The sequence below is a fragment of the Heptranchias perlo genome, unplaced genomic scaffold (genome assembly GCF_035084215.1).
Source record: "Heptranchias perlo isolate sHepPer1 unplaced genomic scaffold, sHepPer1.hap1 HAP1_SCAFFOLD_143, whole genome shotgun sequence".
Taxonomy (NCBI): domain Eukaryota; kingdom Metazoa; phylum Chordata; class Chondrichthyes; order Hexanchiformes; family Hexanchidae; genus Heptranchias; species Heptranchias perlo.
In genome coordinates this window covers 713,753-731,696 of record NW_027138678.1, presented here as the reverse complement: position 1 = coordinate 731,696, position 17,944 = coordinate 713,753, and the positions used below count along the sequence as shown (strand labels likewise).

At 43.6% G+C, this 17,944-nt stretch overlaps 1 protein-coding gene across 1 annotated transcript in view; it reads right to left on the bottom strand.

The window, feature by feature from the left end:
- Positions 1-11,095, bottom strand: part of LOC137308905 (uncharacterized) — a 30,401-nt gene extending 19,306 nt beyond the window's left edge. Inside the window, exons 1-4 of the mRNA XM_067977348.1 lie at positions 11,022-11,095; positions 10,458-10,572; positions 3,875-3,904; positions 1,639-1,884 (exon numbers count right to left, since the gene is read on the bottom strand). Of these exons, the coding sequence (XP_067833449.1) occupies positions 1,639-1,884; positions 3,875-3,904; positions 10,458-10,488 (307 nt within the window). The 5' untranslated portion in view covers positions 10,489-10,572; positions 11,022-11,095. The remainder of the gene's footprint in view (positions 1-1,638; positions 1,885-3,874; positions 3,905-10,457; positions 10,573-11,021) is intronic.
- Positions 11,096-17,944: the final 6,849 nt, after the last annotated feature.

Genomic DNA, 17,944 nt, shown 5'->3' with positions numbered 1-17,944 from the left:
AGGATAAGCGATGATCATTTTGAATGGAGGAGCAGGCTCGAAGGGCAGAATGGCCGATTCCTGCTGCTATTTTCTATGTTTCTGTATTTCTATCTGCCAGACAGGGCACTGCGAACCATCAAACATTTAAATCATTTTGTGTCTCCTGATCCTTTTTTGTTTTGAAATCAGTACTCAACAGGGCTTATTTAGACTTCCTCATTGGAACTCTCTCGGGGCAAAATTCAACTTCAATGCGGGCACCAAACGAGCGGTAACGGATTGACCTCCAGACCGTGGAGAGGAATAAGGGGCTGTGTGTATTCCGGCCGTTTAACGTTGACTTTTACCCCCTCCGATGGGTCACATTGTGATCTAATTCGCTTTCGGTCACAGAGAGGATCAAAGTAACGTTTTAAAAAAGTAAGTCACTTCCATATTCCAGCAGCTCGGATGCAGGAGAGCAATTCAGAGATAAAACAAGAAATGCCTGCATTCATATAGCGCCTTTCAGGACTTCATGATGTCCCAAAGCGTTTTACTGCAAATGAGGTGCATTTGAAATGCAGTCACTGTTGTAATGTAGGAAACGCAGAAGCCAATTTGCGCACAGTAAGGTCCCACAAACAAGAATGTGCTACTAACCAGATTTCATTTTCTTTACCAGAAAACCGGTTGTACTTTGCAGATTTTTAAGCCTGACCGCACAAAATAATAGAATAAAACCAGTAAAATTTGGTCGCCCAACAGATAGACAAACCTAAAATAACTGGGAGATATTAACGATGACATTGCCTTGTCTGCGATTTTAGAGAGGCGCTGTTCCGTGCAGGGTGAGCGTTCCTGTGCCCCTTCAAATGATTGTCTCAAGTACATGTTAAGAACGTGCGTGGTGCGATCGCCAGCAGCAGTTTGAACTCTGGGGAAACCGAGTGGACCGGCTGTTAAAAGGTGGAGTAAAAATTCCCACATGCTTCTGACCAGTGATCAAGGGGCAGTTTTATTCTGGTATTACAAGTGTTTGATATCTTGTGTGATATTATACTGTGAGGTCTCTTTGCAAACGTGACATCTGGACTAAACCTGAGCAATGATTACAGGTGTCAAAGTTCACCAACCGATGATCACCACTAAAAAAGTTTTACTCGTCATGTTGTAGCGAACATTAGCGGTGGATCAGTGGGTAGCGCACTCGCCTCTGGGTTAGAAGATCATGGGTTCGCGCCCTCCATCAAAGATTTGACCCAATAATCGAAGTTAACGCTCATAGTGCCACTAATGAGGAAACGCTTCGCTGTCGCACGTGTCCTTTGGATGAGACGTTAAATCAAAACCTCGTTTGCTTTTTCAGGTGAACGTAGAAGATTCCATCTCCTATTAGGGGCAAGGGAGATCTCCCCTATGTTCTGGGGCCAATGTTAATCTCTCGAGCAGCATCACCACAACAGATTATCTGGTGATTCTCACCCTGCTGTTGGAGGGATCTTGCTGTGTGCAAATTGGCTGCTACGTTTCTTAACTTACAACAGTGGCTACACTTCAAAAAAGTAGTTCATTGGCTGTGAAATACTTTGGGAGGGCGTGCAAGGCGGTGTATCAATAAAAGACATGTCTTTCTTTTACTGTTTTCTATGATTATAAGTATCAAAATTCACGTACCGGTGGTGACGACTTCTAGAGATTTACTCTTCCTCCATTCGTTCAGCCACGTTTCACACTGGTAAGACCCTCCACTGCGACTGTCCGCACGGCTTTCGTAAAACTCATTTGAAAATCCATGTAATTGTTTACGATCTTTATACCAAGAAATGTATTTTTTGCTGTGCAGACACTGCAGTGAAAAATTATCTCCTTCTTTTACGATTCCACTCCTGGGATAACTAACGACCACTACTGGATCATGAGCTGCAGAAAGACAATAAAACGAATTGATGATTAGAAATATTGAAACTGCGAATCTTTGCATGATCCACTGTACGGATTGAAATTGCTTTTTCCACTCAGTGTCCTAACCAGGCACGACATATCGAGTTTCTACTGCTCGATCTATTGCTTTATGGGGTGATTTTAACTCTGCGAAATCGGGTGGTAACCGCCTCTAAATGGACGCGCTACACTTACCATCCGGGTAGCGAAGATGGTCTGTCTGCTCGCACTTCTCGAAGGACTTAACGTCGGGCGGTACAAGTGCCTGCCTGCTTCGTGTGGTGGGCCTCTTTTATTAGGCAAATCGAGTTCGACATACAGAGGACCATGATTTCCATTGCAGAACAGAACTGGTCCGGGTGTGCTCTGTGCACTATCCCATCAGTTTTACCAGCGGCAGAGCTCTTGAAAAAGTGAGGCTTCCATTATATTTTGTGGGGCCAGGAGGAGCAAGAGAGCTCCTCGGGTCCCGCCAAAAATACCTGGGGCCCTGCCGTCCCGGATCCTCCCCCACCATGATCTCGACCTCCTTGGTGATACCAGGCAGCCAGCCACGAGCCAATGTTGATCTGGCTTTAAACCAGCCAGCAGCGCCAGGAGCTTGGCGTCCGCAACACGGCAATTCTTTTAAGATCAGGCCCCGGCCTCAAAATGGCTCCGGCCACTTCGCTATCTGAATGGGCGGGCTGCCAGTGTACACAAAAGTTAAAATCTATCCTCCCATCTATTCATTCATTGAATAGGCAGAAACAGCCAGCATTCAAATGAAGGCTCTTTTACCACGAGTACTTATCCTCACTTCAAAGTTACCGCGAGTAAATTCTCATCTCGCCGCTGGGGCTTAAAACTGCCGCCTGCTTAGGCCGATAGTTATAGAAATAATAGAAACATAGAAACACAGAAAATAGGAGCAGGAGGAGGCGATTCGGCCCTTCGAGCCTGCTCTGCCATTCAATATGATGATAACTGATCCATTATCTCAATACCACATTCATGCTCACTCCCCATACCCTTTGATCCATTTTGTGTCCAGAAATCTATCGAGCTTCTTTTTAAATATATTCAGTGACTTGGCCTCCACAGCCTTCTGTGGTAGAGAATTCCACAGGTTCACCACCCTCTGAGTGATTAGATTTCACCTCATCTCAGTCCTAAGTGTCCTACCCTGAATCCTGAGACTGTGACCCTTCGTTCTGGACCCCCCAGCCAGGGGAAACATCCTCCCTGCATCCAGTCTGTCGAGCCCTGTCAGAATTTTATATGTTTCCATGAGATCCCCTCTCGTTCTTCTAAACTCGAGTGAGTACAGTCCGAGTCGACCAAATCTCTCCTCATACGACAGTCCTGCCAGCCCAGGAATCATTCTGCTTAACCTTTGCTGCACTACCTCTATGGTAAGTATATCGTTTCTTTGGGAAGGTGACCAAAACTGCACACAATACTCCAGATGTGGTCTCACCAAGGACCTGTGTAACTGCAGTAAGACATCGCTGCTCCTGTACTCAAATCCTCTTGCAATGAAGGCCAACATACCATTTGCCTTCCTAACTGCTTGCTGCACCTCATGTTTGCTTTCAGTGACTGGTGTATCGCCCGGTATAGGTCCTTACTCAATTCAGGCGTTTCTTTAATGGATGGCGAACCCACAACATGACAGTTTCATGCCCAGGATTCAAGCGTAAAATTTATGCCAAAGCTTCATTGCTGCTTTCATGTAATTGTACACCTGGAGCATTAGGGTTAATTTCGAGTTCGGCCCGGCGCCAGTTTTAGGCCAACCACTCCCACTTCCCCAGTTATCCACTTTGTTGAAACCAATGGAGCGGAATATCAGACTAGACGGCCGCCCAATGGAGCTGAATATCAGACAAGACGGCCGCCGTCTTGCACCGCTGCCTAAATCGGATTTCACCCCCGTTCTTTCAACGACACTGAATTATTATCAGGAAGGGACATGTTTCCATCATACCTTGAGTGGTCCCACGAGGCGTACTTTGCACTGCAAAAGAGAAAAAATTGTAATGAATGTTTAATTATCTGCGGATATTTTCATATTGACCCTACGCTGTCTACAGACCCAGATTGTAAAAACACCGTTGGTCAATGGAAGCCATTACCACCTCCCTCGACTGCTTCATAGACGAGCAGTTACTTTCTGAAGTGCAGCCACTGTTATTATGTGTGCAAGTAATGTTCCACAGACACCAGGTGAGATGAAGTACTCAGTTATTCCGTTATCGGTCATGTTGACTGAGGGTGAGCTGTTGAGGTAGATCTTTAGCATGCTGCCCGAACCAAGAGCCAGCATTGTGGATAAACTGCCTGTTATTGAATAAACCCCATATTTATTCCCGTTGATGTAATGATTCGGCAGTTACTATAAAGGGAGGCCGATCCGATGCTGTGATTTGATGGCCCGGCAGAATGTTGGAAATCCAGCCCCTGTTCACGATTGCACCGGGAGAATTCCATGGACTTCTCTCAATGGTGCTCTACAATTATAATATCCGTCTGAACCAGTGGACTTTCCAGTCCTGGCTCTTGTGTTAATGCATTATCAGCAAGACAACACCTCAGGCAATGCAGCAGTCCTTCCTTGCTGCAATGAAATGTATTCCTAGATCTTGTTCCAAACAAAGCGAGGTCAACACTGACAGGGTCACAGCTATGGTGTTGGTACCTCAGTAACACACGACCCTGTTTCTTTTCCTTCCTTGAAGGTGTGTTTATGTTGCAAAGGATGCCATTCCAAATCTCCGTGCAGCTTAATAAATCGGAGTGGATTTTCACCGTTCCTCTGGAGCAGAAAACTGGCAGTCATCGCAAACGCCTCATTTGCTTTTCGGTTCATTTCAATTCGAATTAAGACCAGATCCACAACATCACTGCTTTGCCCTGGTAGAAATTTAAGATCTACCTCCAACATATTTGGGGAGAGTTAGGAATATAAGAATCCTTTGTAATGAGGAATGTCTTCAGGCTCACTCCTGCATCAGCACATATACAAAGCGGGTAAAGTTTGAACTAGCCGCTCGAGTGTAGAACTGGTGTGGCGAATGGGTCACCCGGAAATGAAATGAAAACCGGCCGTATTCTGTCATGGGCGGCCGATCCGCCACGATAGTTTTGCACCTCCTTGAAAAGTTGAAAATTGACCCCAATATATTCAATTATTGCTCACCCATTTATGTCCTAGAATGGAGCACAAAGTTGTAAAGACACATTGATAGACAAGGTGAGTGAGCAAAACGGTGGCAGAAGGAGTGCAATGTGGGAAATGTGAGTTCATCCACTTTGTCCTAAGAAAGTAAGATCAGGGTGTTTTACAAATGGCGAGAAGCTAAGAACTGTGGATGAGCAGAGAGATTTAAGGGTCCAATCCCAGAAATCACTAAAAGCTAATGGACAGGCACAAATTATAATTTAAAAGGCTAATGGAGTGTTGGCCTTCATCTCAAAAAGGACTGGAGTACAAAGGGGTGGAGGTTATGTTGCTGCTTTACAGAGTTGTGGTTAGACCGGATCTGAACTATTGCATTCAGTTCTGGGTTCCGCATCTCAAGAAAGATGTATTGGCCTTGGAGGAGGTACAGCACCGATTCACCAGAATGAGACTGGAGCTAAATGGGTTAATTATAAGGACAGGTTGCATAAACTAGGCTTTTATTACATCAAGTATAGAAGATTAAGGAGTGATCTAATTGAAGTGCTTAAGATAATTAAAGGTTCTGACACGGTAATTAGAGAGAAAAAAACTCCTCTGGTGGAGAGTCCAGAACAAGATGGGAATCACCTTAAAATTAGAACTAGGTCGTTCAGGGGTGATGACAGGAAAACATAGAAACATAGAAAATAATAGCAGGAGTAGGCCATTCGAGTCTGCTCCACCATTCAATATGATCATGGCTGATCCTTTATCTGAATATCATATTCCCGCTCTCTCCCCATACGCCTTGACGCATTTTGTGCCTAGAAATCTATCCAGCTCCTTCTTAAACAGATTCTGCGGTAGAGAATTCCACATGTTCACCACCCTCTGAGTGAAGAAATTTCTACTCATCTCAGTCCTAAATATCCAACACCGTATGCTGAGACTGTGACCCCCTCGTTCTGGACCCCCCAGCCAGGGGAAACATCCTCCCTGCATCCAATCTGTCTAGCCCTTTCAGAATTTTATATGTTTCAATGAGGTCCCCTCTCATTCTTCTAAACTCGAGTGAATACAGGCTGAGTCGACCCAATCTCTCCTCATACGACAGTCCCTGCCATCCCAGGGATCAGTCTGGTGAGCCTTCGCTGCACTCCCTCTATGGAAAGTACATACCTTTCTTCGGTAAGGAGATCAAAAGTGTACATAATGCTCCCGGTGTGGGCTCACCACGGCCCTGTATAACTGCAATAAGACATCCTTGCTCCTATACTGAAATTCTCTTGCAATGAAGGCCAAAATACCATTTGCCTTCTTAACTGCTTGCTGCACCTGCAGTTTTGCTTTTAGTGACTGGTGTACAAGGTCCATTTGTACATCAGCATTCCCCAATGTATCACCATTTAAATAATACTCTGACTTTCTGTTTTTCCTTCTGAAGTGGATAACTTCACATTTATCCACATTATACTCTATCTGCCATGTATTTGCCCATTCACTCAACTTGTCAAAATCGCCTTGAAACCTCTTTGCATCCTCCTCACAACTCACGATCCCACCTAGTTTTGTGTCGTCAGCAAACTTGGAAATATTTCATTTGGTTCCCTCATCCAAATCATTGAAAAAATTGTGAATAGCTGGGGCCCAAGCACTGATCCCTGCAGTACGCCTCTAGTCACTGCCTGCCACCCGGAAAAAGACCCATTTATTCCTACTCTCTGTTTCCTATCTGTTAATTAATTTTTATTCCATGCCACTATATTACCACAAATCCCACGTTCTTTAATTTTGCACGCTAATCTGTTATGTGGGAATTTTTCAAAGGCCTTCTGAATATCCAAATAAACAACATCCATTGGTTCTCCCTTATCTATTCCAATAGTTACACCCACCAACAACTCCAGTAGGTTTTTCAAAAATGACTTCCCTTTCATAAATCCATGTTGACTTTGTCTTATCCCGTTGATATTTTCCTAGTGTCCTGTTATCACATCCTTCACAATAGACTCTAGCATTTTCCCTACTACTGTTGTTAGGCTAACCGGTCTGCAGTTCCCTGTTTTCTCTCTCCCTCCTTTTTAAATAGTGGGGTTATATTTGCCACCCTCCAATCTGCAGGAACTGTTCCATAATCTGCAGAATATTGCAGGATGACAAAAAATGCATCCACTATTTCCATGGCTACCTCTTTTAGTACTCTCGGGTGCAGATGATCAGGTGCTGGGGATTTATCGGCTTTCAGTCCCATTAATTTCTCCAGCACTATTTTTTTTACGAATACTGATTTCCTTTACTTCCTCCTTCTTACTAGTCCCTTGGTTCCCTCGCATTTCTGAGAACTTATTTGTGTCCTCTTCCGTGAAGACAGAACCAAAGAAAGTATTTGTTTAATTGCTCTGTCATTTCCCTGTTCCCCATTTTAATTTCTTTTTACATACTTGTAGAAGCTTTTACAGTCTACTTTTATGTTCCTTGCAAGGTTACTCTCATACTCAATTTTTCCACTCTTAATCAATCTATTGGTCCTTTTTTGCTGAATTCTAAAGTGCTCCCAATCTTCAGGCTTGCTTCTTTTTCTGGCAACTTTATATGACTCCTCTTTGGATCGAATACTATCCTTTATTTCTTTTGTTAGCCACGGTTGGGCCGTATTTCTTTTTGTATTCTGTATTTTGTATTTTGAATTCTGCCATGTTATGGTCACTCTTCCCTAAAGGACCCCGCAGAACAAGATTATTAATTAACCCCTTCTCATTGTACAATACCCGATAGCCTGTTCCCTGATTAGCTCCTCAATATACTAGTCAAAAAAACATCTCGTACACACTCCAGGAATTCATCCTCCGCAGTATTATTGCTAATTTGGTTCGGCCATTCTCTATGCAGATTAAAGTCACCCATGATTACTGTAGTACCCTTGTTACATGCATCTCTAATTTCCTATTTGATCCCATCCCCTATATTACCACGACTGTTTGGAGGCCGAGAGACAACTCCGACCAGTGTTTTATGCCCCTTGGTGCTTCTTAACTCCACCCAGACTGATTCTACATCTTGATTTTCTGAGCCAATATCCTTTCTCACTGTTTATCTGATTTCATCCTTTTCTAACAACGCCACCCGTCCCTTTTTCCATTTTGCCTGTCCTTCCTAAATATCGAATACGCTTGGAAGTACTTCTTCACACAGAGCGGAGTGGAAATCTGGAACTCTCAGCCCAAAAAAGCTGTTGAGGCTGGTGGTCAATTGATAATTTCAAAACTGAAATTGGTAGATTTTTGTTAGGCAAGGTGATTAAGGGATATCGAACCAAGGCGGGTACATGGAGTTAAGATACAGATCAGCCATGATCTAAATGAATGCTGGAACAGGCTCGAAAGGCTGAATGGCCTAATTCTGTTCGTATGTTTAGATGACCGTATGTACTAAATTCTGATCATCATAATCCTTATCTCGGATCCCACTCTTGCCGGTGAAGACAGTACATGGTCAACAAGATAAATGCTCAAAGCTTTCTGCACGCCTCAGCTAACAGGAAATCACACTACTAAGGCAATGCAAGTCGCTGCAAACGTTGCAGAAATAATTACAAAAGGACCTATGGATAAATTATTGCAAAGGCCTTTGGTTTGATATTTTCAAAAATAGAACCTGGGCCTGTCGCCTGGGCTTCGTGATGGCGAATGTTTCAAGTATTCAATTTCACCAATGCTTTTCATAAAGTTCGGTTCCACAATTAATTCCAAGTTAGTAAAATAGCTGGAATTCTGGGAACAGAATGTGTTGTACTTTAGATATTCAGACCCTGTGTTTGGTTCTGTTTTCTGAACACGTGGTACAGCGGTTAGCAAGACACCAGTGCACTGGCATCAGCATGTCACAGGAAGGCAGCATAAATAGCATGTCAGCTTAAAGAGTTACTTCTGCAGAAATTTCCAGTAAACTGCAACAGAAATTAACAATGTAGAACCACCGCTATACATTTCCCTGCCAAAAAATTCGTAACCGTTCGTTTTGGTCAAATTAAATCATAACACGTGTTTTCTCTTCAGCTTCGTTAACTCAACGATGCAGTAACGGGAACGAGCGATAAATTAGAAATTGTGTCGTGTTAACACATTACTGTATGTTTTCTCTCTCACACGAGAAAATTAAATTTCTCATCATAGTTAATGTGCAAAGGCGATTGAAAGAAACACTACTGTTCTCTCTTTCTGTCTCTGTCTCTCGTCATCTCTTTTATTGTCAATCTCTCAATGTCTCTTTGTCTCTCTCTATCTGCCTAGATGTCTGTCGGTCTCTCTCTCTCTCTCTCTCATTCTCTCTCTTTATCTTTGGCTCTTGGCCTCCTTGCATGTTTACTTTCTCGCTCCCTTTCGCTTTCTGTCTCTCTCTCGCCATCTCTCTCTCTCTCCCTCTATCTCTGTTTCCTTTTCTCGGTCTTTATCTGTTTCTCTCTCTCTCTCTCTCTCCTTCGTTCACTCTGTGTCTCCTTGACTCTCCTCACTGTTTAGCTATATCTGTCACCCTGAATGTTTCTTTTCTTCCTGTCTGTCCCGCTCCCTGTTTCTGTTTCTCTCTCTCTGTTTCTGTTTGTCTGTCCATCTCTGTCTGTCACCCCTGCCTATCTCTTGCTGCATCTCTTTGATCCAGTCTCTGTTACTTTCCATCTCTTTCTATCTCTTCTTTCTCTCCATCTCTCTCTTTGATTCTCTAACTCTGCCTCTGACACTCTCTGTCTTTCTCACTCTCTCTTTCTCTGTCTGACCCTCTCTCGCTATGTGTGTTTCTCCCTGTCTTTCTCTGTGTCTCTGTAAAATAGGTCAGACGATCAATAAGACGCATTCCTGTGCCATATTAAATCATAAACCAATGATAAAGACTAAAATTAAAATTTAGCAAGAGAAACCACTCACTGGTAAGCTCACCGCAATGAGTAAAACAATTAGCAAGAGAGCAATCACTGAGCCAAGGCTGACACGATATGAAGTATAAAAAATATTAATTTCTTCCCGTAAAAACTGCATTAATATGAAGTTACAAAGCAGTTTCTGCAGGTGTGGCCAATGAATTGGTTAAATAATAAATATTAAGCAGTTTACAAGCAATCTTAAGTGGGATGCATCTTTCTATAGTAAAGGGGTGCCCATTGGAATGGTAAAAAGAGACGGTTACTCTCACTAACCAAACTTAGTTATGCCGTTGTATTAAATTCTGATTAAAACGGAAAGATGGATAAGACAAATCAAGACACTTTAATTGAAAGTCTGCCTTTAAGACACTGTCCATATCAATTCAGTGTGACGCTCCCCTCTTACACAATGGATCTCTTCACTCTGATTGTAAGTCCACGGTGAACGAGACAGATTTTCGAAGCCGCTGCAAATATTTGAGATTCACTTACGGAAGATCAGGAGGAGACAAATCTTCTTCATTTCCACTGCGGGGAGTCGGAGCCGAAATCCAATTCCCTCTCTGAAGACGCGGGCTTCGGATCAGCTGTTTCCTGCTCCGTTTTCCTGAAAAGTGAAATCATAGAATCATAAAACGCAGAAGGAGGCCATTCGGTCCATCGTGCCTGTGCCGGCCCGTTCAAAGAGCTTGTTAATTAGTCCCACTCCCCGGCTCCTTCCCCTTCGCACTGCACTTGTGTTTCCTTTGCAGCAAATCGCTCGCCTTAAACAAATAAATTACTCAATATAAAACAAACCCAGGGATCATAATGTAAAATGTTTTTTTCTTTCTTTGTTTCAATCCATCTTCTCTTAAGATTGATCAGGGTGAATATTTCGACTGAGAGTCACCTCCAATAGATTCAGTCAAACATTGATGGAACTGGTCGCCAGCAGGCTGATCCCCTTCCCATTCCAGCTCCCGCCAAACGGAACCGCCCACATTCAGCCGCAGACCCGGGTCCACTCCTGCAATATCAAACGTGCGCACGCGTAAACCCCGAAACTGTGCTGACCTGGAATGAGGAGAGAACCGCTGGAGCGGGCTCCCCGACAGCAGTCTGCAGCTGGGGACCTCACCGCCCATGCGCGCCTTCTGACCACAAAGGAGAAAGGAGGAAGTTTCACCGGACGCGGTGTTCGGGTCCGCCCGAAGGCTGAGAAATGAGCTCAGCTCTTGTCAGTTTATTTTAAAATTATTATCAGAAGTGAACAGCTAGATTAGAGACCGGAGATTTCTCCACAAACTGTATTAAATATGATTTATTCCAACGGCAGTTTATACCGTTAAAACAGAGAGAGACCCAAACTGTTGGCCAAGGCTGAAGGCTGATTTTCATTTATCGCCGAGTGAAGAGGCACCCAGCTCTGTGTGGCCCAGGAAAACAGGAGTGCAGGGGGGCCGGGTGCGGCTCACTCCAGGTAATCTTTAATCCCACTCTCCCACTTACTCCAGGCAATCTTTAATGTTCCTCCATCGAAGTCAATGATTTAATTATTTTTAATAGAATTTTGCACCCTAGAAACGTTTCGCCATCTCAGTGCAGACATGCACCACAGCGAAATATCTCACCCTCTCAGTGCTGACTATCTGTTATAATTCTAATTACTGATTATTTGTTGCATGAAATTATTAACTCTCTGAGTGTAACCAGTGGCAAATGTATTAGTATGTGACGACACTGAGTAAGTATGACAGTGAGACCTTTGTTCCACATGGTACAGGTCTGTGGTTAGTTCTTATACTGCCCTTTTTGTCCAGGTTTGTGACTTGTATCTACAGTGTGTTATTGATGCAGCAGAAGAATATGAGAACATAAGAAATAGGAGCTGGAGTAGGTCATTCGGCCCCTTGAGCGTTTTCCGCCATTCTGTAAGTTCATGGCTGATCTTCCACCTCAATTCCACTTTTCCGTCCGATCTCCATTTCCTTTGATTCCCCGAGTGTCCAAAAATTATTTATCTCAGCCTTGAATATACTCAACGACTCCACATCCACAGCCCTCTGGGGTAGCGAATTCCAAATATTCACGACCCTCTGAGTGAAGAAATTCCTCCGCATCTCAGTCTTAAATGGTCGACCCCTTATCCTGAGACCATGTCCCATGATTCTACACTCTCCAGCCTGGGGAAACGTCCTCTCAGCATCTACCCTGTCACGCCCTCTTACAATCTTTTATGTTTTAATGAGATCACCTCTCATAGTTCAAAACTCCAGAGAGTATAGGTCCATTCTACTCAACCTCGCCTCATCGGACAACCCTCTCATCCCAGGAATCAATCTAGTGAACCTTCGTTGCACCGCCTCTTAGGCAAGTTCATCCTTCTTTAGATAAGGAGACCAAAATGGCACACATTAATCCAACAGTGGTATCAGTGTATTAAGCGGTGAAACTGTCCAACTACTATGAGCCTATGATTAGTACCTGCACTCATGGTAGACGTCTGCGATTAGCACCTACACTGTTCAAATAATACAGATCATTGATTACTACCAACACTACAATACTGGTAAAGGTCTGTGATTATTACCAACACTACAACACTGGTAAAGGTCTGTGATTTTTACCAACACTACAATACTGGTAAAGGTCTGTGATTATTACCAACACTAGAATACTGGTAAACTGCTGTGATTATTACCAACACTACAAATGATGGTAAAGGTCTATGATTATTACCAACACTACCCTACAATACAGGTCTATGATTATAACCTACACTGTCATATTGGTACAGCCTTTTAATTAGTACCTACACAAGCCTACTGGTACTGATGTATGATTATTGCCTGCTCTGCTCCCCTGGCAGATTAGTGCCTACACAGTCTTGCTGGTACAAGACTGTCTTTACTGCATGAATTACTGAGACTGATACATATGCTACGTGTACAGTTCCTGGCCTTTGATTATACCTTGCACTATCTGAAGCAGTACAGGTCAGACTTGAGTGTGAACACCATTTGAAGTTTTGCTTGTGAAGTTATCGCAACATTTCATTCGTGAATTCAATCTGCACATCGAAATTGATCAATGATCATCGGCTGAGAACAACTCGGTTCGGGCCAGAAATACAACAGAAATTTCACGACCAAACACGTGTCCTTTTAATAGCATCGAGATGTTACCGAACGTTAAATGGAGCAATTAATTGAATGCAGTTCTTTAGATAATTCTGGGAGGGTAATCGAAACAGTGACTACAGCAAAAGGAGTGAAACTAGCTCAGCTGTTTACATAACTCTGCATTTTATTCAATGTCCCTCAGGAATTTGCTCATGGGGATAACACTGAAAACCACATTCAAAGCGAAGACGGTAACTAACACATTTGTTAATTACAGACACTCTATGACACCAGACTGTCCGTCATAAATAATAAATCCAATTATTAACTCTCCCCTGATTACAATCACATAAATAGATTTCCTCGGACGTGTGTGGAGAGACAGTGTTGTTCCTCCGCCATGTATAGACTATTTGTCAATTACCAATGAAAGCACAGCTTTGCACACAAGTAAAGCCCCCGGGCAGTATGGCCTGGAAATCAGCAGTGCTTTACGTTTACAGTATTTCTATAACCCAGCAGCATGTTCCCTCTTCTCAGTGTATGCAAATCACCAGCAGTGTTGTTCCATTACCCTGTCAATATCGCACGCACTCTCACTTCCCCACAGTATCCCTCCTACTCATTGGTTGAGTTTCAGAAGACATTGTTCCCTCAACATGGAAATCTCCTGCCCACGTATTCTATGAATAAAACAATATCTCCATTAACTCTGTTATCAATTCCCCCAGTGGACGCTCGCTGACCAGAAAATCCAGCTCAATGCACAGTGGTGCTCTCCCTCCAACTGTTTGAATGCAAATCAGCACAGCAACTGCACTGGCTGTTAACAACAGCTCGGTTTGTGACTCCAAAAATAACAATTACTGCATCTATTCCCGACAGTCTGTAAACCAGAAATAGGAACATAAGAACATAGGAATATAGGAACAGGAGTAGGCCATTCAGCCCCTCGTGCCTGCTCCGCCATTTGATAAGATCATGGCTGGTCTGCGATCAACTCCATATACCTGCCTTTGGCCCATATCCCTTAATACCTTTGGTTGCCAAAAAGCTATCTAGCTCAGATTTAAATTTAGCAATTGAGCTAGTATCAATTGCCATTTGCGGAAGAGAGTTCCAAACTTCTACCACTCTTTGTGTGTAGAAATGTTTTCTAATCTCGCTCCTGAAAGGTCTGGCTCTAATTTTTAGACTGTGCCCCCTACTCCTAGAATCCCCAACCAGCAGAAATAGTTTCTCTCTATCCACCCTATCCGTTCCCCTTAATATCTTATAAACTTCGATCAGATCACCCCTTAACCTTCGAAACTCCAGAGAATACAACCCCAATTTGTGTAATCTCTCCTCGTAACTTAACCCTTGAAGTCCGGGTATCATTCTAGTAAACCTACGCTGCACTCCCTCCAAAGCCAATATGTCCTTCCGAAGGTGCGGTGCCCAAAACTGCTCACAGTACTCCAGGTGCGCTCTAATATCAGCAAATCACAGACTGTCGGGCGATTGCAGCTCCGAGCATAGATTGGATCGGCTGGGGTTGGTTTCCTTGGAGCAGAGTAGGCTGAAGGGAGACTTGATTGAGGTGTACAAAATTATGAGGGGCCCAGATAGAGGGGACAGGAAGTACCTGTTTCCCCTAGCGGAGAGTTCAAGAACTGGAGGACATAGATTTAATCTGATTGGCGGAAGGATTAGAGGGGACATGCGGAAAAACGTTTTTACCCAGAGGGTGGTGGGTGTATGATATTCGGTGCCCGAATTTGTGGTAGACGCAGGGACCCTCAACTCAGCCTTCCTTAGCCCTTTGATAGCATTTCCCCAATGTCTCTTGTTTTCTCCTTTCATGTTGTCAGCATTCTGTTAGCTTTAATTGCAAACTTGATTATAATAACCATTATGTATTTTTCTCGGCCCACCAGCCCTTTCTTATTGAATACATGTTACATGGTTCATACTATATTAATACACAGTACAGTTTACATTTATAGATACATAGATTCGGAGTACATTTCATTCTACTTCTACTATTGATTATAATTATACTACATTATATCGGTTATTGGGTTAATTCTTACGAGGAACTCCCGACCTAACATCACTGTGGCAGAACCTTCACCACTCGGACTGCTCCAGTTGAAGAAGAACGCTTACCACCACCTTCTCATGAGGACAACTAGGGGTGGGCAATGAATGCCAATCTGCCTCCATTAGGTAATGGGTTTCATCCCAATTTAAATACGGAGCTTCATCATTTTTATAAATTGAGTTTCGGTCCACAATATTGCGCCTGAATGTTTCAACAACAATACAAACTGTTGACCGTCAAATATTTCAGCTTCGGGCTCAGTCTTCAGTGTGAGTTTGGAGAAGAGCTCTGTGGAAGCAGAATATGGATTGACAGCTAATGGTTCCTGTCACAGAATTAAACAAACAGCAGAGGTTAATAATAAGGGCAATGAAATGCCGATAGTCGCCACAAGGTGTAATCTCGACTTGATTTTACGCTTGATAACCAGCATCAGTATTGTGGAACACGAGAGCAAGCAGCATTCCTATGTTGTTGTGGAATTCCTTTTGTCGCTATGTTTGCCGAGAATTTAACCCTGTTAATATTTCTGCTGAAACAAGGACTGACGCTCCTGGCAAGAGCTCTATCTAAGGAGGAGTGCTCCAATAAAAATTGGTCTTTTCGTCATTCTCTGCTGTGTCTCATCGTAGACGTTCACCACAGCGAACTCCACAAATGTTCACAGTTTCATCCTCCCAGCCGCCAGCCGAGCTGTGGGGTGAATACTGTGGGGTGAATTCGTGTTGGTGAATTTCTGTGGGGGTGAATTTCTGTGAGGGTGAATTTCTGTGGGGTTTAATTTCTGTGGGTGAATTTCTATAAGGGTGAATTTCTGTGCGGGTGAATTTCTGTGGTGGTGAATTTCTGAGGTTGAATTACTGTGGGTGAATTTCTGTGAGGGTGCATTTCTGTGAGGGTGAATTTCTGTGAGGGTGAATTTCTGTTGGGGTGAATTTCTGTGGGTGAATTTATGTGGGAATGAATTTCTGAGGGTGAATTTATGTGGGAATGAATTTCTGAGGGTGAATTTCTGTGTGGGTGAATTTCTGTGGGTGAATTTCTGTGGGTGAATTTCTGTGGGGGTGAATTTCTGTGTGGGTGAATTTCTGTGGGTGAATTTCTGTGGGGGTGAATTTCTGTGTGGGTGAATTTCTGTGAGTGTGAATTTCTGTGGGGATGAATTTATGTGGGGGTGAATTTCTGTGGGGGTGAATTTCTATGGGATGAATTTCTGTGAGTGTGAATTTCTGTGGGGATGAATTTCTGTGGCGGTGAATTTCTGTGGGGGTGAATTTCTATGAGATGAATTTCTGTGAGTTTGAATTTCTGTGGGGATGAATTTCTGTGGGGGTGAATTTCTGTGGGGGTGAATTTCTATGGGATGAATTTCTGTGAGTGTGAATTTCTGTGGGGATGAATTTCTGTGGGGGTGAATTTCTGAGGGTGAATTTCTGTGGGGGTGAATTTCTATGGGATGAATTTCTGTGAGTGTGAATTTCTGTGGGGATGAATTTCTGTGGGGATGAATTTCTGTGGGGGTGAATTTCTGTGGGGGTGAATTTCTATGGGATGAATTTCTGTGGGGGTGAATTTCTGTGGGGGTGAATTTCTATGGGATGAATTTCTGTGAGTGTGAATTTCTGTGGGGGTGAATTTCTGTGGGGGTGAATTTCTGTAGCGGTGAATTTCTGTGGGGGTGAATTTCTGTGGGGGTGAATTTCTGTAGCGGTGAATTTCTGTGGGGGTGAATTTCTGTGGGGGTGAATTTCTGTGGGGGTGAATAAAGTCGTTCTGTGCTGTATCTCACCGTGGACGTTCACCACAGCGAACTCCACAGATATTCACAGCTTCATCCTCCCCCCGCCAGCCTCTCTGTCACTATCTGAAATTAAAAACACCCGGGCTTCTCATCGGCGATTAGACAACACACACACACGCTGTGACGCCAAGGAGAGATGACCCGAAGATCTTCTTTCCGTTTCTTTATTAAAGGTCTGTGATTGAGCCCACACCGTACACGTAAGCGAAAGGAGCAAAAGAGAGGGAGAGGTGCATTCTACTAAATTCACACTCACAGAGGGAGAGGTGCATTCTACTAAATTCGGTCCCTTTAAAAAGTCGGTCAGCGGACCCACTATGGCTGTACCAGGGACTCACCAGGACCTGCTGTTACAACTCTCTCTTAGCATTGCTTCTTCACATGGCATGTGAAGCGAGAGACGGGGCTATCTGCCAGGTTTCAGGGGAGAAGGCTCCCGGCCTCATTTCAATGTGGCAGGACAGTGAAGTGGGCCGAGGCGGGGCGACGGGAGGATGAAATCTGCCTTAATTCTCTCCACTATCTCGCCCTTCTTTTCAGGTATCGGGTGATATATTGGTGTAAAATATATCAATATCGTGTCGGCAACCTCGCGCTGTTTTATGTATAGATATTACAATATATGTATATAAAGACCCGCCGATCACGCTTCAGTTGTGAGTTGGAACTCTGAGTTGCTATTAATTGTCGGCTCAAGTAATAACGTTTTTAGATAAATATCTTACGGCCTAACTTGAGCAGCTCCTCCAGAGAACATACAGATAGAATTGATACACATTCAGAACGCCAAACACTTGTACAGCAGCAGTAGGAAAAAGTATTCCTATTTCCGATTGAAATATTTAATACGTACCGCTAACATGAACCGGCACTCTCGGTGATTTCTCACCATCCAAAGTACAATAATATTCTCCGCTGTACTCCGAACTGGTGACTTTAATTTTGTGCCAAGCCTCGTTATTCATCGCCTTCATTTTGTGGATCCTTG